We start from the raw sequence: 20,722 nt of genomic DNA on the forward strand, positions 1-20,722 counted from the left end.
TAATATCTACTACACTACAGCCTTGTAAATACCGGTGAATTTTGTGATGTCATCTACCGAGATGATTACTGATGATGTATCTGATTGTCCATCATTGTGGCCCAAGATGTTTTCTACATCTACAAATTCACTGGCATCGCCAAAACTATAAAATAATAGCAATGATGTACACCCTTCCGACCCACAATAAACTTAAGCAAACTTTGCCTTTCATGTTCTCGGCTTCGCCTTCATAATGTACTCGGTCTTTTCCTCCATTATGGGTGGGGGTACATTATTTGCGTAAACATGTGTATCTCCATTATCGAGTCGTTTGCATCTTACCTGTGTGAGTACGGACGTGGCGTTTCAGGTCGAAGGTGTCGTTGAATCCCTTGCCGCAGTAGGCACAGTGGTACTTTCGCATGGCGCTGTGACATTTCATGTGCCTGTTTAACAACCTCTGCAGCGGGAATGTCTTGTTGCACACTTCGCATAGGAACTGGTTCGATTCCCCTCTCGCATGGTTGTTCCCCTGGCCGACGTGCACAATATGACTGATCATGCGAGGTCTTCCCGGTGCCCGCCGCAAGGGGGCGTACTTTGCAGGATTGCCGTTGGCCTCGATGGGCGATTTGGATTTCGGCGAGACGTTGCCGTTGACACCGTTGTGGGCGACGACTTTAACGGGGGACAGTAGCGGCCTCGGTGAGACTAGTGGAGGCGAGTGAACGCCGTTTGCAGCCGGAGGCATGAAGCCGGGAAAAGGGTGCCCGTTCATCGGGAAGTTCGGAAAGTTTGGCCGGAGGTGTCCATTGGGAATGCCGTTCAAAGGCAACCGATCGAAACGGGGGAACATAGAGTTGGGGACTGACGGACCCATGTTTGGCACTCCTAGGAATGGCATTGGCGGCGGGGAGCGAAAAAACATAGAGTCTAACATCGGTGATCTGAAGTGATGGAATGGCGGTCCGTGGGCACTTGTGCTGGTTGGCAAGGGCACGGTCAAATGTGGTTGGAAGTACTGATAGGGGTTGGTTGGCAGGCTGGACGGTTTTCTGTGGCTCGAAGAACTAATAAGGGACTCGACGTCGTACGGATTAGGCTTCGGTCTCGGTCTCTCTGCTGGCCTGTCCGCTTCGCCGCTGTCCTCGTGTTCCATCGTCGTGTCCGGGGCTTCGGCCGGCGAGTCGCGTGCCGCGTCGCTCGCGACGTTGGCTGCGGTTCCGTTCTTTGCCCCTCCTTGTTGCGTCGGCGATGGTGCGTATGTGATGTCGGACATACTCGTGGCCGGCGACAGCGACGAACATGTCGACGAAAAAGATCGCGGAACCGACGGCGAGCGATGCTGTCTGAGGTCGTCAGTGGTAGTGACGTCTATTTCTTCCTCGTTTCCGCTGCTGGCCGACACGGACGACGGGAAACAGCCGGCGGCGCCGTCGAGCGGGAAATCGGGCCGGACAGGTCGTCCCTCTGCGTCGACCTTGGCGTCCTGTAGCTTCGCGTCTTGCGGTGAAGCGGCATCGGGGCTCGGAACATTCTTGTCTTCACGGGACAACTTATCGTGCGACGTGTCTTTCTGCTTTGGTGCCGGTAGATTTTCACTGTTTAAAGCCATTTCTGCGGCGTCTGCAAGACACAAAATCCAACAAAGGGTTAAAAAATTGTTTCAGCTAAGATAAATCAAATATTAGACGAACTGTACTGCCAACACAGAAAACTGTCGACAGGTTGAGTGAACGGTCGTCTGAACCAATGTAGACGTCGCGACTCGCTGAATAGACCGATTAACTTTTCATACAGATTAAAAAAACGCGAATTTACAAGTTTGCGAAGCTTAATCTGTCCTCACTACATACAGATCAACAGGTCCCCGGGATGGGATTGCACAGCAAACATTTACGCATCAATGCAAAATCGATAAGAATGATTGACTGAACCTAGTAGCGATTTTTCGGTCATTCAAAACCCTGTTTGCTATTCTTTTTTAATGTTAAGCAAATGACTGGTTATAAGTATGCGATTTATTTTATTCACTTGAACAAAAGAATCTTCGCCACGAGCAGTGCAGACGCATACATACAACACGGCGTTCCGAGTTGTGTCATGGGGTGGCGCTAGATTGGTCAGGGAAACACAAATGGGGACGTACACACCACGACAGACAAACACAGGCAAAAGACTGACACACTCGCGGACCATGTAACCGAGGGTGACCGTGACCGTTGTGCGTGGAAGCATCGCTGTGCGGGAAGACCATGCGTCCAACCCTCGGCTCTACATTCGCATCTGACCCGCCCCTTCGTTTTAGAGCTCTTGCGCAGCTCTGGCAAGGGAAACCATCAAAACCGAACCTCTCCATTTAGGCCAGACCGTGAGCAGAGAGTAAAAAGCGGCGGTGAAATTAGTACCAAACTCAATTGTGTTTTAGAATATTAAAAACTCATTCTTCGAGGATATCAATTTATCATGAAACACAACAGTCTAACATTAAAAATAGGTCGATATCGCCAAGTTCGAAGACAAGAGAAACTCATGTAACACTTCTAGTGATCAAGGAGGGGGGGGGGCCGAAACTTCCATTTGTAATTGAGTAACCTACACGCCGTTACACATAATATAGCATCCATACATGAGAATCTTCAATGAAGTTTCACGCTTGTACCTGGTACGTGGGTTATATGACGGTGCCATAGTATGTGCACATCTTGATAGCAGAGAGAGAGAGAGAGAGAGAGAGAGAGAGAGAGAGAGAGAGAGAGAGAGAGAGAGAGAGAGAGAATTTTGTTGATTTGGATTGGTAAAACGGCTGATTGCAGGAACCATCACAGGTACACACAGCAAATGTTCGCTTAGGACTTGTACTGAGGGCGGTCAAACATTTAGTTAGGGCAGGAGTATAAAACTGTGTAGCAGACAGACGGACAGATTGTACCAAAACGGAATCACGATTAAAACAATAAAGAAAAGGAACTGTGAGGGCGTTGTCGCGTCTGGAATATAAAACACATTCACAGTCGATCGGCATGTGTCGAACATCCGGGAATAATGTGTATCTTTGGTTTTATGCAGTAAAGTTGCTTTGAGTAATGTTGGAAATGTTTGTTGGGTTGTTTTTCATTAAGGACAGAAGAAAGTGTCGCGCAATGTCTGAAGAGGTTGAAGATCGATGTGCGTCTGATCGCCGGCCACAAAGCCGAGGAATCTGAGCGCTACGCCCGCGGGTACAAATCTACCAGCCGGTGACTTGTCCTGGCTTGCATCAGTTATTCGTAGGGGAGGGTCTCGCGGAGAGAAAAAAAAATTATATCTATGGTGTTTTAGACGTTTGCTGGTTGACTGCTTACTTAAGCGAAGAGGCTGCACTGTTGGTGCCTAAAAGCTGCCGAAAGAATGTGGATGCGTCCGTGTGTTTTATACTCAGGGAAGAGAATGCCAGCGTCTCCTTCAGTCGGAGTCAAATCAACCGAGAGGAGAGGTATCGGGCCGTGCTTCTCCCATGGCCTAACTGAATACCGCAATTTGAAAACCTTCAGGTCGACTGCTCCCTACGGGTAGAGCTCCCATTCTTCTTCACTGAGCACAGTTAATACACATAACACTGTAGCGAGGAGCTGAAAGTGCCGCCGCTTGAAAGGAGGTTTGTTGTGGCCATTCGCGCCTAAAAGAAAGCGGAAAATAGACACCTACTTTTTCCCCCACCGTCCCACCCAGACCATTTTTCTCTTTTTTCAGACGTAAATGCAACTGAAGAATAGGCGTTGGATATCTCAATTGTTCCGCTCGGAATGGGAACCACTGTAAGTGTTTATCTCTCGGGAACAGGAAGGTCCCTCGCAACGAAGCAAGTCAAGACTAGGGCAGGTAAAAGGCATACAAAGTGTGTCAAGTGAGTGTTACTGATCTAGGGCTCTACCAAGTATGAACACAAACGGCCGCTATTGCAAGTTCATCGACGGGTCGACCACATGAGTTGTGAGATTTGAAAGAGGGTCCTCGAGAACGACCGGTAAATCAAAGCTGTAGGGTGGTGTTGTCATCTGAGAAATAGTCCCTGAACTACCGTGTTTACATTTTTATATGATACACAAATCTTTACTTGGTGTCCCCACCCCCCTCTCTCTCTCTCTCTCTCTCTCTCTCCTCTCTCTCTCTCTCTCTCTCTCTCTTCCTCTCTCTCTCTCTCTCTCTCTCTCTCTCTCTCTCTCTCTCTCTCTCTCAAGTAAGCCGAAGACGGCAAATTAAAAGTATTCACGATCACCTTGTACAGTATTAATAAAAAATAAAATCGTTTGCGTGTTTTGATGAAGACACGTTCCGCAATGACGTCATCCCAACTCAGATGAAAATCTTGCTGACGTATGGTGAGTCACAAGAATGACATCACTGCATACCTTGCAGATTTGAATATGGTGGGGCTTAAAATGTGGTTTCTCTTCGGTCAAAGGAGTTTTACATTTTATTGGGTTTTTTCTTGTCTCGATCCGCACATCGTACGGTGGAGCTAAAAAATAAGAGCTTACAACCTTCAACCATGGAGGTAGGAGAGTCTCTTCCTACCTCCATGCTTCAACTTACCCTTAACCCTTTCAGCGCTGCAATTTTCTCCTGTGCAAAATTTCACCAATTTTCATGAATTTTTCTGTAATTATTTGATAATTTTGGACCAAATGGATATCACATTTAATTGGCTACAGGTTTTTCTCAAAATTTGGCAAAAAAACTGATATAAATTGTCATGGGTTTATCTTATGAAGGGCGCTCAAGGGTTAATTAATGCACATTTACGGAACAATATTTACACGTTTAGAAAGGCCCGCAGCTGCGATCACACATTGACACCTAGCTGCAACGAGTTGTTTGAAGCATCAGGGGGATTATCGCAAGAAAACCCCAAAATGAGGAAATTTAGGGAAGGCCTTTATGGTGAACTACTAACGACAAATAAAACATTTAAGCCAATATCGCAGTGTTTCTAACTTTTGCAATGAGTTTCAAGACTCAAATTTTACTCATATAAGACTCTCAAGGACCCTTATCATGGTAACTTAATACACACAGTTCACATGAATACAACATGATTATTTCGTAAAGAATCTAATTATTTACTGCCATGTACAAAACTATCGCTCCAAGCTAATATAACGTACTACTGGCAACACTTTCGTGGTCAGTTCGATTCCAGCACGTTATTTCAAAAAGGCGTCTTCCTGAGAGTACCAAACATCTTCGGGTACGGACATGGTGTTACGTGAGTCAATTTCTTCGTTCTTTGCAGATATACCGGCGATAAAAAATTCAACAGTGTATCAACGGGCTATGTCGTATTTAGTTTTCATTCATGAGTAGGGTATTTAGATTTGGCGGATAGCTATATACATCCGAGATATATATATATATATATATATATATAATATATATATATATATATATATATATATATATATATATATATTATATTATATATATACAGATGTCCTCGTGGGAAATTACAGTGCTCGATGCTAAAGCAGAGCGTTATAAATAATAACACAAAATTACTTCAAGTACAAATGGTATCTGTTACTTAAGTTTCATGCATCCTGCAATCATCAGACAGATGAAGTTGATGATTGCAGGATGCATGAAACTTAAGTAACAGATACCATTACTTTGTACTTGAAGTAATTTGTTAATATATATATATATATATATATATATATATATATATATATATATATATATATATATATATATTATATATATATATGATCGTTACCTAATAAGGCGGTAGTAAATTTCGATATTTTCAATTATGTGCTTTATTACGGTATCTACGCCTTCTATAAGTTTCCATGAATGTACAGTCATAAAACCTATCAATTTTTATATATTCCTCAGGGATTAAAATTATTCTTGTCACTGGAAATAATTAGATAACGGAGAAATGGACACACGTACATTCCGTTCGATTTGTCCGTCTCATCGTGTTATCAGCGCTGATCAGTGTTAATGAACCCGAAGGGTCACGTATAATTGACTGTTTGTGCCTATTGATGAAGCAACGGTTACTGTCATTGCTCCTTTTGACGACCATCTCAAAGAGCGCACCGGACCAGTTGACCCCGCCGAGCAGTGAACATATTTCAAAAATATTCGATACGATATTGGCCAGACATAACAGCCGAAAACAGTCTCGCAACGTTGTCGGTGATTGGTTCAAACTTTGTGCACAAAAGACGTGTACTTCTAATAACCAATAGCATTATAGCTTGCAAAGCGTTACGGTTCAGTTCACCCTCCAGTCTGTCGCCATAATCGATGTTATCGATAAGTCGCACCTGTCGTTCTCTAAAGTCGAATTTGTCATCCGTGGTTGTATCGCCCCATCGCTGTTAAAACAAAAATCCGGACTGGTCAGTTACTGAAGAGTCATGAAATACTGTCCGATTAAATTTGGACTTTCTGGGTTTTTTTTAGGTTCAAACACTCCTTATTGGCAGAAATAGTTCCAATTGTATACCTTTCGTGCATTTCGGAACTTTGACCCAGACAATACATTGTTGTTTACGAGTCTATACACACACAAAAAGACAATGATTCTCGTTAAGAAACGATGCAAGGGACACCCGTTGCAATTAACATACGATCACTCCAAACATCAATCGACAATAAAGCAACTTTGCGTCAATACACAGTATGCCATACTTTACAGCTTGTAACAATTTACTACGACGATGCAACACTCACCCTCAAAAAGTGGGCAGCTGTTGTGCATGCGATCGGAACCAAAAGCCACTAAGTTAAGCTACTAAAGACATGAATAGCTTGCGAAAGGGGTCGTAATTATATCTAAAATTGGACGTTAATTAACCATTGTTTTAAGAGTCTTTTTTTCGCGTCTTGCCCGCCGCTAGAGTGAAATAACCGTTGTATAGCTAACTGTTTCCCGCTCAAAGTGCCAAATGTCTGAAGACCCCCTACATATATATTTTTTTTAATTCCTACGTACCTTCGAAGACCAAAACCTAAAATACCAAAGACTGGTTGTCACTCACTATTGGCTCTCTGATCATGCGCAATGATTTTTTGCCTTGACATTGTTAAAGTTATGTATATATATATATATATAATAATATATATATATATATATATATATATATATATATATATATATATATATATATATATATATTATTGAGTCACTGTAGTGTAGACGGATAGGACAACTTCAAACGGATTCATTTGAACAACATATTAACGAACGTTCACTTCACAGAAGTATGCTGTCCTGATACTTCGCACTTTGGGTGTTCACTGAATTGTCGGTATGTACCGTACAAGAAAGCTTGAAGAAATAAACCTTGCTGCAATAATATTTTCTCTGTCCTACGTCACATCAATCCCAAGAGTGTGCGGGGCCAATGTGAATGTTTGGCCATCGGCTTTTGTTCGCGCCCAGCTGGCTACCGTAATGCCAGGCACATACACACCCAGCATTGAACTTGAATTCCTAATGAGGTTACACAGAAAGGGGCCGGTTGCTGACGCTCCGTGGTTAATTGTTTTTCATTGTTTCCCATTAACACCTGGGATTGCCCTCACAAGGGAATCATGGGACCCTTTGTTTACCAAGCCTATTTAAAATAAATACGGGAACGAAAATCCTTGTCGCATTGTTCCATGTGAAACGGCCAATAACAACTCGTCAAAATACGCCAGCTCAAGTTCAAAGACCTACAGGACAATGACATTGAGAGCCGCCGAGGATTTCTCTGATTCGTCTACAGGACGCGAACCCTGGGACGTTATCTCGACAAATATGTAACAATGTAACTGTTAATCTGTCCAGCTGATAAGGATAAGAGTAATTATTGGCTGGAATTCTTGTCACTAGCACGTGGCACGCACGGCAAGTCGGTTGTTTCAGTCACTGTCGTTTGCGTATCCTACCATGAACCAAGGGTATTTGAGGTTCTTTTGGAAGCTTCATTTACTTTCAACGCTCTTTCAAAGCGGAAAATTGTAACGGGGTGAGCTCTGGTCTCTACTCTTTCATAAGAGAGTTCAAATATCGCGCATGCGCAGTGCTGGGCCGCACCTGCTGTAGCCTGGTTGATCTCGTCATCGATCACTTGGACAACAGCGGTAAATCACGGTCCTTGGGGCGAACTTTAAGAATGAACAGGGTGAATTTCAGAAAAAGTATTCAGTTGCCAGACTTGCCTCGGGAATTGGCTGCAAAGCCGTGATAGGGTGAAACTTCGACAGAGGAGTATTTGTGGGTGAAAGTTGTCGTCTGCTTGTAAATATGTTTGATACTGTACGTTCAGAATCACAAATCAATCCACAGCAGGGTCGCAGTGTGCTTGTAAAACAGTTTGGAAAACTATGTTAGCCCTCAAAGTGACTGACGTGATTGTGGTAGGGCAGACGGCCGTACGTTGGGTCGAAAATTTGCGCGCCAATTAAAAAAGCCGCAACACTAGCGCTTCGCATATTAATAACTGACTTTTACGATCACACGATTACTACTTTGCTAAAGTCCTATATTTTGCTTGTGATTACACTACCTCTGGGATGCGGGAATACGTATCGTATCATCCCGATCGTTTTCTAGGGCTTCCCGGAAATTGAGTCGCGGCGCGGGAAAAAAAATAACCGCGCACGATTACCGCTAACGCAAGATTCGCAAAATTGCAGTATACATACATGAAATGAACAATGGCTACGTATCTGGTGATGCGGCTCCAAGACTGGTCGTTGGCGTCTGACTGACTCAGCTGTTTTCAACGCGAAGGGGATGTCTTTTCTCTGCTCACCGCTATGTTGGCCACCTGAACACCGTTCGATGTCTAGCCGTATCAGGTTATGGAGCTCAAACTACGGTTCGTGTTAGTTTAATTTTATTAGACGCGGCCGTATGATTCTCATCCAATCCCTCCCTGTTCGCTGAAGGGAAAACCAAGACGAGTACCAACTTGTCGAGTTGTTTTGTGCCCACGACCAACAAGCCCTCATTTTTATTTTCCGATGGGTGAGTGGCGGTTTAAATCATTCACTGAGAGCGAATCTCTCTATTAAGATCGCGCCAATGGCTGCCCTTGTGAGTTTCGATTGAGAGGACAGGGGGCTAATTCATCAAGTCATTGCCCGCGGGCGGAGACAGGTACACGGCATTTGTCACGTCGACTCAGTACTGTCCACGCAAAGCGGGACAATGGAAACAAACCTCCACAACTCGAGAAGGGCACCGAGGGTGACCTGGCGGTGTGAAGTAAACCTCGTTGATAAATTCCTAACAATTTTTGACAAAAAAATAGCGAGAAAAAGCATACAATGCTCTTTTCCCTGTACCGAATTTTGTTAGAATACCTCTGGAACGAAAAAACATACCTCGGTGAAAAGAGTTCTAATGTAATTTGTCTCGAGCACCTGTGAAAGGCACCTGTCGATTGGGGTTTTGAGCGCGTTTCTAGGTGCTCGGCGCGGAATGTTCCGGTTCATTTGATTGCAAACATTGTCTTGTAACACCGCTCGTTCAAAACTAAACTATCGCTAGAGTGCGTCACAACTGTGAAAAATGGCGACACTCTCCTCGTAAAAAAGGAAAAGGACGATTGTTGTAGCTCTTCTCTGATTTATTGGTAAACTTAATAACTATGTAAGATTTGAAGAGTTTCAGTGGGTTTATTACGCCCGAGCGTTTCACACGACTTATAGCGAGGGTCACGTTGGAACTTTTTGTTCAAACCCATGAAATACCCTGTTCTTTCGCGCCGACGTCACCAGCCTGCCTTGTTGACAATCATAACAACCTGTAGGGCAATTTCGGCTGGTCGGTTGACTTTTCTGGCCCCTTTGGTCTTTCGCAATCGCTCACTTAACTATAAAAAGTGGGGCTAAATCCCCCGAGAAGTGATAAATTGATTTTATGAACTCGCTTTTTTGTTCATGTATATTTGCAGCAACTTGTACGGCGCGCTGTCACAATGGCGGTATAGCTTGCAAAGCCATTCGTAATTTGGGAGAAAGTAAAAAAAAATGTACCTGCGCCTAGTAGACACAGCTCTGAGGAGCGCCGACAGAAAAACTGGGTTGAACAAAACCCGGCGACCCTGTTCCGAAAGTGGTTTACAACAGAAGTTTATAACAAAGCGATGCCGTGTTGAACACAAACAAGCACACAGGGCCTTCTTCAGCGTGTGACAAGCTTGTTGAAGTTTGCAACTGTTCTCACTTCCTGGTCGCATGTGATGGTACAAGCTAACCTTACCGGGCGATTATTGAAATGGTGATAAGGGAACCGAAAACCGATGAAGTGAGTATTCACGTATGCATGTATGGACTTTGCTGACACGACCAAAAGATGATATACCCTACTTGAAGAGGAGAGAGAGAGAGAGAGAGAGAGAGAGAGAGAGAGAGAGAGAGAGAGAGAGAGAGAGAGAGAGAGAGAGAGAGAGAGAGAGAGAGAGAGAGAGAGAGAGCGACATCCCTTGGTGCATTACCATGTCAACAGTGCTTGGAACCAACACGTCATCGGGCATTCTGGCGCACAGAACGACAAGTTCATGGCTGTTACTGGGACAACCGTGAGGTGAGAAAAGCGTAATTTGAAATGTAAATAGCGCCGGTACCGTTTTAAAACAAAGGCCGATAAGTCAGGCATTGTTGGCTGTCCCATCTTAGTCACATGAACAGATGTTATGAAACCGCTAGGCTAAGGGAAACACCCTTGGCCTGAACGTGGAACATTTTTCATCCTTACGTAAAATGCGAAAGCCATTTTATTACATGAGAATTCTCAAACTTCCTCCCTGCTTCCTTGTCGATCCAAATTAATCACTGGCGGGGCGAAGCAATTTTCAGAATTCGACATAAATTAATGACAGTCAATACATAGTTCATTTTTAAAGACAAAAAATTAACGACAACAATGTGAGATTGAGGACGGCACGCACTTGTTCTGACCGCCGCGGGTCAATCCTCCCGGTATACCGAAACCTAACCGTCGCTTCAAAGATGAACATCGCTTTTAGGCACGCGACGACACGACAAGGGATTTTCAAAAATATCCGGTGTAAAAAGTAAAGTGTTCGGGTGTAAATCAAAAAAAAAACGACATTCGGGGAGAGATTCCCACGTCCAGTCATGGAAAATTGTTGATTTATATTCGCATGAGGGAACTCTTAAACAAACAGAAGCCAAGCCCGACGAGCGATGCCAGCACCCAGGTCGCGTCGCATGTTGTACCGTTGTTAGGCACAAACGGTATAGAATATACAAATCACGAAAGCAAAGGAGGTTGGCCGGCCAGGCTTCGGGTTAAATATACCACAAAATTTCCCCTCCAACCAAATGGGTCTATTCAGACGGAAGGCATTATCAATGGGGACGGCTTACCTAGTAGCTCTTGCATTTTGCCACACGTTGAGGTCATCGGTCGGCGGTACATCTGGACCGCTTCCTGCAGATCCTCCGCAGTTTTCCGGAGCAGGAACAGCTTCGGCATCGTGACGACTGGTGTTCGACTTGCCCCCGAAGGCGGAACGACGTAACACTGGAGAAAGTCCAGAACTAGCTCGGGGCGGCCGGATCGTTGCAGCGGCCAGCATGTATTATTTTGCGGTCTGGAGGACGATAAATTTGCGATTCGGCTTTTTTTGTCTCCCGGGCACTGAAGGATATATATTAGCCTCGTGTTGTCCTGACGTGTTTTTGCTTAGTGTATTTAGCGCTGCTGGAGGGGTCTGGCCCGGATGAGTGGAATCTGGTTGAATGTTCTCGATCCTGAGTGGTATGCTTTGCCAAAAAAAGTACTGAAATTGAAACGGTAAAACGCTAGTGCACCAATGCGTGAAAAATCATTCGCTCTAACGTGCGGATGAATGAATGAAAACGGGTTGGGCCATCTTCACTATTTATAAGGGGTGTCCTCCTTGACTTGAGTGCCGCTCTCCGCGATAAGTGTGGACGTTTTTTCTCGAAGCTTGCCGATTAATAGACCTGGTTTAAGCTCTTTTCATCGTTCGACACTTGAAGCAGCGTAGTTTAAAAAGAACAACACGTGTCTGTCCTCGTAAAAGGTTTTAAGGCAAAGTACCGAAAACCGCACGTCACCTCTATTTTGTTTTCTCACATTCCGTATATGACAAACAGTCTCCATTCGACCGGATACGGTAATCATTCTGCGCATGCGCAGTCACCAGCGCCCGGGAGTGGAGTTCTTCTCGGGGTGAATGAATGTCCTCAGGAGGATGTAGGGATGGTTAGGATGGCATTATGAATCCTGCGAGGCGTGCACAAACATGTAGCAGGGAAAACATCCTTGGAAGGATGCTGTCAGAACAGGTTTGATCCATAAAACGGCCAACACAAATCGGATCGTCTGCGTACGAGGACATGAAGAAGGGAGGGCGGACAAAAGCCGGCCGATTCACACCTTTTATATTAACACTTCTCTAGTGTATGGGCCCAGCGGTAAACACCCCAAGAAATTCATTTACACTGAATGCTAATAAACTCTTGTCATAATCCCCTTTTGTTGTAACAAGGGCTAACAAAGGGCAAGTTGCACTTTATTGAGTGTAGAGGCCCCCAACATTTTCTTTCGAACAGCTTTCTCGATAAAATTGCCCCAATTTTCTGAAGAAGGCCATGAAAATCGCAAATCGTGAACGCCCAAGCCTCTACTCAGAATTCATGAAATCTCGACCATACTTGTCTTTGAGAAAAAGTCCCGTCGCTGCTTTTTTTTCCTGTGTCAGGATCCCGGGGCGTGGGTTAATTCGTAACCGTTACGTCATCCCTGGCCATTCGTGCTCTTTAACAGTTATTTTGTAACGTTTTACAGAAATCTGTCTGCATTATTGTACACCCCCGGCGAGGGAGATCACCTCTGGGAAATGTTTAATTTACTTCTTCTTTCTGCAATAAAGATCCTTTGGGATTTTTTCTGTCAAAATAACAGTCGACTAAAGACTCGACTTTACGGTTTTGTCGTCTTCATGCGACCAAGTCACCTGTAACCGACTGAGATGCGAGCGCTCACATGTTTTAATCAACCGTGCGATCTCGCACGTGCTCGACCTCTGATTTTTAAGGAGAATCCCTCTCTTTTTTATGTCTTCACTTCTCTTTTTCACATCAATGTTTTCAACCGGTCACTCACCCGAGCTGTTTCTTTATATCGCCGTCGGTTTTGCCTATACACGAACCAGACACGATTCTCAACCAGTCTGACGAAACAAACACAGAACCATCGCCTGTAGCTGAGGATGGTAAACAAAAATTGTTCGTGTCCGACCGACAAGAAAAGTTATTACAGGCGGAATGGCGCGCGATGGCTATCACACGTCCAGGAGTCGCAGAACAAACAAACAAACAAACACGAGACTCCAGCGACAGGTGGCATGGATGAGCATCGAGGCGAGTACCCAGTGAGTAGTAAACTTGGTTCAAGTCTGTGATTTTTGAATGTTTTAGTCGGGGTTAACGCGATGATTTGTGTTCTGTATTCATGTGAAACGCGTGAGTGGGTGGAACGCGATGGATGAGGGTGAACGCTATGCAGGGGAGTTTCTCCCGGAACGTAGGCAACTTAACTCACTACTGCGCAGACTCAAAGGTAACCGGTTCAATCGCTACGAAAATGTGACCAGGGCTGCTAAAATTCCGAATACAGTTTGTATGAAATTGGAGAGACACAAGAGAGACTATGACAAATAAGTATTTTTTTTAATTCACCGACTTGAACCAAGTCAAAATAAATAGTACCATAAACAGTCGATAGTACCAGGGAAGTATTAAAGAAATATCCATGATAGCACATAGAAAATGCAATATTATGCTCAAAGTACCGAACAAAGATGCACGACTGTATTTGAGCTTCTACCAGTGCACCGTATGGTCGACAGAAAGAGTTGTAAATACTCAGATAAAAAGGACAGATGCTTGTAAACCATACAGACAGGGACAACGACATCGATTCTTTGACACCAATGATAGACTCACATCGTGTTAAAACTGTAGGCGCGATTTATCTCGGTTTGGAAGCTCTTTAGAGAGGTAATGTAATGTAATGTAATGTAATATAATGTTATGTTATGTTATGTTATGATATGTTGTGTTATTTTATGTTATGTTATGTTATGTTATGTTCGAAATATGTTATGTTATGTAATGTTATGTTATGTTATGTTATGTTATGTTATGTTATGTTATGTTATGTTATGTTATGTTATGTTATGTTCGAAATATATTCTCCTTTTCATTGTGAGGGGTATCGACGTCAATCATCACTGGTGAGTAGGACTATAAAAATTATTAGTTCGTTTCATTGTTAACCGTGTTAACCGTGCTCTGAAATAACAATCATACGGCACACGGCCCTCTCTTGTACATCCACAAATCTTCCTTGTGTGATTGAAATGAACATCAGCTATGACGTGGAATGGGGGCGTTATGTATGATACCTATCATGTACCGTAGAGTTGCGAAGAGTGTTTTTTACGGTAATATTGTTATCTTGTACTTTAATTTCTAACAAGTAGAATATAAAAATGAAAAGTAAGAAGAAAATAAGAAATGTTTTATTCGCTTCTTGAACAAATATGTTCACGATTTCACCAAGGAGTTCCCTGCAATTACAGAAAACGTAAAAAATGGAAAGCGGGGTAAATATCTGCGTATCATTGCTATGCAAATGCTCTGAAATGACAAGATGTGTCACCGAATACGGAAACTTGCAAATATCTGGATGCAGAAAATCAGTCGACGCTTTTGACAAGCTTCATTCGTATTCGTTTTTCACCGGCATGTGTTCGGGTGATAGCCCACCTGTGTGCTACGCGTCCAAAGAGATCCATGGCTGGCGAAACGGTCCATCGCGGACCCCAAAGAAAAGAGTGGGTCCGTGTTTCTATGGCATAAATTGTCGGTCTGAAAAATTACTTGGCTTGTTTCATTGTTTACAGGGGACAGGGGAACGTATCATGAAATTGTTTGCGTTCGTATTTATTTCACTCGTATGAGAAAAAATAAACCGTTGGAATTATTAACTAGTGCATTTACCGATTATTTGGCAGTTGCGAAATCAGTCGGCACTGGTCCAAAGAACGCTTTGTTGGTAGATCAAGGGGGACATGAGAACACGTAACGGGGGAAATCAATGATCGTCGTTTATACGTTTTGACAAAGTCACTCCTGCGGGTTTCAGTATGCGAAATTCCCGACAAAACCTGCCTTTTTTAACGGTCTCCTGTCTCGGGGACACAGCGTTGGCGGTATCAGATTTGATGAAAAATATGTTGCTTTGTTTTACAGTGGTGATGAGTTTGAAAAAACGAAAATTTGCCGTATTCACAGTGTTGAATTCTATCATAAATAAAATCTTGATTTTAACCCAGACCCAAGAGATAATTGGGATCTATGAGTTGATTGAATAGACCACATTGTTTTTGAGAGTCCACTGTACATGTGTCATTGACATTTAAGATAATGAGAATTAAACATAATGCTCTTACGTCATGAAGGTTAACATCCTGTGGGAAAAAAAACAAAACAAACATAAAATAGGAGATGTGCTCCGATGACGACCATGAAAATTAAAATTTACAATCCCTGATTCATTTTACCACTGACAACAGAGTTTCTACGTGTTGTATTTGTTTACCACTGTTTAGTGTTGGTTGCTGCTCGCGACCGCCCGTCGACGGTTCCAGAACTGTGTAATGCGAGTATTTGTCATAGGTGATCGGCTGGCAACAATAGAGTTCGTGAACTGATGTCCAAATAAGTTGCTGACACTCTTCTTTCTTTCTTTACGCATCCACCATTCACGGGAATTGTCGACGAGAGAATAACTGGCATTCCTCCACGGAGACAATTGTCCTTTGTGCCGGCCAAGGTTCTCCGGGAGGTCGCCATGACTATGAACGTCGAAGACGACTCGCGCTGAAAATGTCTGCATCGGGACGAGGTATCGTGAGACTTCAAGTTCACCGGCAAACGAAATACTAGTACAAACGACCTCAAAAGAGGGATAAAACTACAGCAAGTGAAAATGAATACAGTAAAATATTGGCCGACCAGCGGGAGATACAATACAGTATTGTAAACCCCCGCTGGTCGGCCAATGTTTTACTGAAATACTAGTACAATTGCGACACATAAACACATATTCAGTGATTTCTCGAAGGCTTTGGAGTCGCTAGTAAGCACCCTGATAATTGTAGCTTGGTACTATTTCGGTATTTAAGCCCTTCTCAAGCCCGAACACAAGATCTGTTCATAGCTGTGTCTTTTAATATTATTTTCCAGCATCTTGCTTATAAATGAATGTTAATCTTTTTATATTGCCCAAATCATGACAAATATACAGTGTCCACAGCGCAATGTCCGATATTACTGTCGACAAAGTTTTAATTGTCTACGCTTTGTTTTATTGTTTTTCCCCGATATGAACCACCGTTTGTCAACAACAACGACTTTGCATATTTTTATATGAACTGCGATGCATTATATAACAGTGCACTGTTCACTTTCTTGTTCCAAAAATGTCGATGGAAGTCCCAGCTGTTCGCCGCTATGTGTAACTCCAAGATATGCCCCTTGTGGAATGGCCATTACGGTTGTATCATGCAGGTACCGTTTTCCTCCATGGTCTACACGATTTTGACGTCCGCGCATGCTACCTGTCAGTGGGCCCAAATTTGCGGCCAGGTGTAAATGACACACAACCGAAATCCTGTTTCTGTTTTATTTCCGGACACATCTTTATAAACATTTAAAGCTGATTATGTAGATAGTGTTGAACTTATCACAGGGCGTGGCAAGCTGGGTCTAAAGAGGCGAAAATGCGGTCCCCCACGGGTCGGCATTTCTAGTAGTCTATCCATTGACGGAAAAAAAAGAAATTTTTACGTCCATGGTATATCCACTGTGCCTCCACCGGAGACCGTGGTCTATCAATGGAACTAACACTTCTACCCCTATGGTCTATTGTTGCCTTGTTGGTCATAGTAGTCAAGCTCTATAAAACCCCCTACCCGGCGATACACTTTGCGATGTCGGAAATGGCGCAGGTTGGGACTACAGGGCCAATGAAACCACTGTCCTGTCAAACGTTTCGCTCTAATTCGACGCTCAGGCGCAAAGTCTCGCTGGCCATAAGCCATAGTTGGCACCATGGTCATTTTTAGCTCCATGGGTAAATGTATGTATGTATAATAATAAATGATAGTTCAGAATGTTGATGTTCTAATTCTGTCGGCGGCTTAATTTTCAAAACAACACAATCTAGGAATTGACCGTGTTTAGCGGAAGTTCAGGTAAAATTTTGTCGTCGCTTCCAAATTGTCGTCTAGGGGAAGGGGAGTTTGGTTGGTCGTGTCTTTTGGTAGCTCCATGGTCGTCTGAGCATAAGCCTGGTTTTGCACTATTGGGTGTTTTTTACTTGAGTGTTACGTTGTTTTTTGTATTTTTTGTTTGTGTTTTTTTTTGTCTTTTTTACTATCAATTTGCTGACTATACTGAATGTGTGAAAAATCTATACATTGATAACACCTGCTCGCTAGTCTCGCGAAGTACAAGTACATGGCGCTTTTACAGCAATGGGGCCTGTCTACGACAGTCGCACAATCGAGTCGGACACACTGCAACGGAAGGCGGCAAGCCGCGAACGAATTTCGCGATCCTAGGGACAAAATCTGGTATTTTTTCGTCTGTTCGGATAAGGGGTAAGATAAAATTTACTACAATAAAGTCCAAAGCGATAAAACAACCTACGCGAATCGACAGCGTTACTGTGAAAAACTCGCCCCTACACGGACAAAGAAATATCGCGACATGCAAATCACACAGCCTCTCCCTGCCACTGTTTACACAACACCTCCTAAAGAATAACGCCAACCCACTGCCTGCAGGAAAATCGTGTGTCTTTTGACAAAGTCTTGTACCTTTACTGTATTAACGTCGCCTTCTTTCAAATCACGGTCCATCTACTTACATGTCAATGAACTTCCAAGTTTCAAAGGGGAAGTTCTGCTGGAACCGGGAAAATGAAGCGTAATCCCACAGCAAGCATCGGTACGGCGCATGCCTAGAGCGCCTTAGATGTGACTGTAATATCACGAAATTACCAGTGGTTGGATTTCTATAAACGATTGCAACAGGACCCGCGAAGATCAGTTATATAGGTTTCACTCCTTTTGCAAACGTGCCGACCGCGAACATTTCTATGTCCATACTTTGGCCCCTCAATGATCACTGAGATGGAGGGACTTGTGTTTGACCACATTGTCGAGGACTCTACCATGAACTGACGATGAAAGGAGAGAGAGAGAGAGAGAGAGAGAGAGAGAAGAGAGAGAGAGAGAGAGAGAGAGAGAGAGAGAGGAGAGAGAGAGAGAGAGAGAGAGAGAGAGGAAGAGAGAGAGAGAGAGGAGGGGGGAGGAGGAGGGAGGGCCACTTTCCTTCGGCTGTCAAGAACCAAGCAAGCTTAAGGAAGTAGGAAGGAAGAGGGACGACCTTTCAGCGTGGAAGTCCAGGGCATATGTAGCCCTAACCATAGACTTTAAAAACGTTTTTAAAACGTTTTTAAGGTCTATCCCTAACGTGTCCTGCTTCGAACAAACTTTTCTTCACAGGCTCACATACGACGACATTTGAGTTTGCGTCAAATTCCGCGCAAACCCCAATGATTTTTCTACCGCTTTCAAACGATGCGAGCTGACGGACTGTGTTATCCGCATGGCCTTCTTTGTTTGTCGACTTCAGAATGCTATACCCTGTCTGTGTTTGTAGTTATTGTTGTTGTGTTGTTGTTGTTGTCGTCGTTGTCGTGGTTGTTTTAATGGTGACATCCTCAAAAAGTTCATCGTCCGTGTATGCTGACATCGCAACGTGAAGCTGTCCCAACCTCAATTTTATTTCACACTTATAGGCTCTCTCCGTACACACACACACACACACACTCTCTCTCTCTCTCTCTCTCTCTCTCTCTCTCTCTCTCTCTCTCTCTCTCTCTCTCTCTCTCTTCTCTCTCTCTCTCTCTCTCTCTCTCTCTCTCTCTCTCTCTCAAAACTACAGCTATTTTGTAAACTTTTCATACCAACCACAGTCCCTCTATAGAGGGACTGTGCATCAACGGATCTACATTACGTCATCAATCAACGTCACAGGTGTATGCAGTGCACCATATCCACATTATTTCTGTTGAATTGACGTCTTACCGTGATTTGTCGTCTTTCTTTCAAGAATGATTTCCGCAATGATTTTAGACTGGTGAACAATGATCGATATATCATCGCAATTCTTTTTCCTGAAGGGGTGGTGACATGTGTGCTTGTGTGCATGGCATCTAAACTTATTGCTATGTTGATGAACAATTCAAATACGATGTATATATAATATAATATATATATATATATATATATATATATATATATATATATATATATATATATATATATAGACAGACAGACACTGGATGCGTAAAGTCTTGGCAACTTTTTAGTTGTATAGTAGATCGGCAACTAAAATCCTAGCTTTATTGACCAATAGTTCAAAGAAGATAAACACCATTTATATATATATATATAATATATATTATATATATATATATATATATATATATATATATATATATATATATATATATATATACCAGATGCGTAATGTTTTGACAACTCTTTACATACCAGATCATGGGGTTGCCATGAACACAAACAATATCTGCGTACTAATAAGGACTCCAGATTTAAAAAACTTTAGAAAATAATCAAAGGTGTGAGTTGATCAGGGACGTTCAGGATTTATTTTGACCTAGCTCTCTTTTATTGGGACGCGGCTTCGAACGTGTCGCTACACGACACGTCTTACACCTGTCGGCGAAGAAAATATATTGCATCGTTTGTTTTCTTTTGACAATACTCCGCGGACAATACAGCCACGGACAAGTGAGCACGGCGATTGTCTTGCATTCTGCAAAGTGTCCAAGGCCCAGTGATTCCCTTTTGTGTTGTCTCTGTTTTATTGTTTGGATAAACACGCAGAGTGCCAGGCGAAATTGGAGTGACTTTCATTTTTATAAGATCTCAGTTTTTTTCTTTCAAGTGGATAGTACCATTTTATCGGTTCTTTTCACGTGATTACAATGCAATTGAAAACTTTATTCTCTCTTTAGTGCCATCAATTTGAGACGCGATGCGAGGGAAAGAGGTTTTGGTTTGTACATGTGTAGGCTACGACGGAATCTGCACGTATACATTTTGCCCATGAACCATGAGTTTTGACTTCAGATATTCGAGAGGCTTCTCGGTGATGTAAAGAAAATTTCAAATATTTTGAGTTTTAACTTTTCAGATGTAGTGTTCCAACCAAAAGGGGGAGACCAACCTCGATTCTTTGGAATTATTTTATTTTCCTGTAAATGACAAATGTTCAAATTCTAATCTCTGTATACTCATATCATCTTGAATAAATCAAGGTCTAAAGATGGAAGCACGTACAAAATGCAATGTTATCGTTAATAAACCAATTGGAGTCTGGACTGAAATCCAGTCCAATTCTACTTGGATGTCTATCATACAGTGTTTACATGTTGGCAACATAGAACTTTTAATGTAGAACGTGCTTCGGGGACAGATATTCGGACTCTCAAAATTCTACAATTCTTTTCTGATCTACCACTTGTGGGGGCTCATTTTAAAGCTCTTGGAAAAAGAAAAACTTTCGCCGGCTTAGTTTTTCGAAAATCCAA

General features: G+C 43.0%; 1 protein-coding gene across 3 annotated transcripts in view; it reads right to left on the reverse strand.

Moving 5' to 3' along the window:
* Window positions 1-20,722, reverse strand: part of LOC139129878 (zinc finger protein 362-like) — a 34,326-nt gene that overhangs the window by 4,371 nt on the left and 9,233 nt on the right. The window contains exons 1-2 of one of the 3 annotated variants that reach the window (XM_070695564.1): window positions 11,365-12,062; window positions 325-1,608 (exon numbers count right to left, since the gene is read on the reverse strand). In XM_070695564.1, coding sequence (XP_070551665.1) covers window positions 325-1,608; window positions 11,365-11,473 — 1,393 coding nt within the window. In that variant the 5' untranslated portion in view covers window positions 11,474-12,062. Of the gene's footprint in view, window positions 1-324; window positions 1,609-8,670; window positions 8,839-11,364; window positions 12,063-20,722 lie in introns of those variants that run through there. The other 2 variants (XM_070695565.1, XM_070695566.1) reach the window with 2 other exon arrangements.

This window comes from Ptychodera flava, chromosome 3 (assembly GCF_041260155.1).
Source record: "Ptychodera flava strain L36383 chromosome 3, AS_Pfla_20210202, whole genome shotgun sequence".
Classification (NCBI taxonomy): Eukaryota; Metazoa; Hemichordata; class Enteropneusta; family Ptychoderidae; genus Ptychodera; species Ptychodera flava.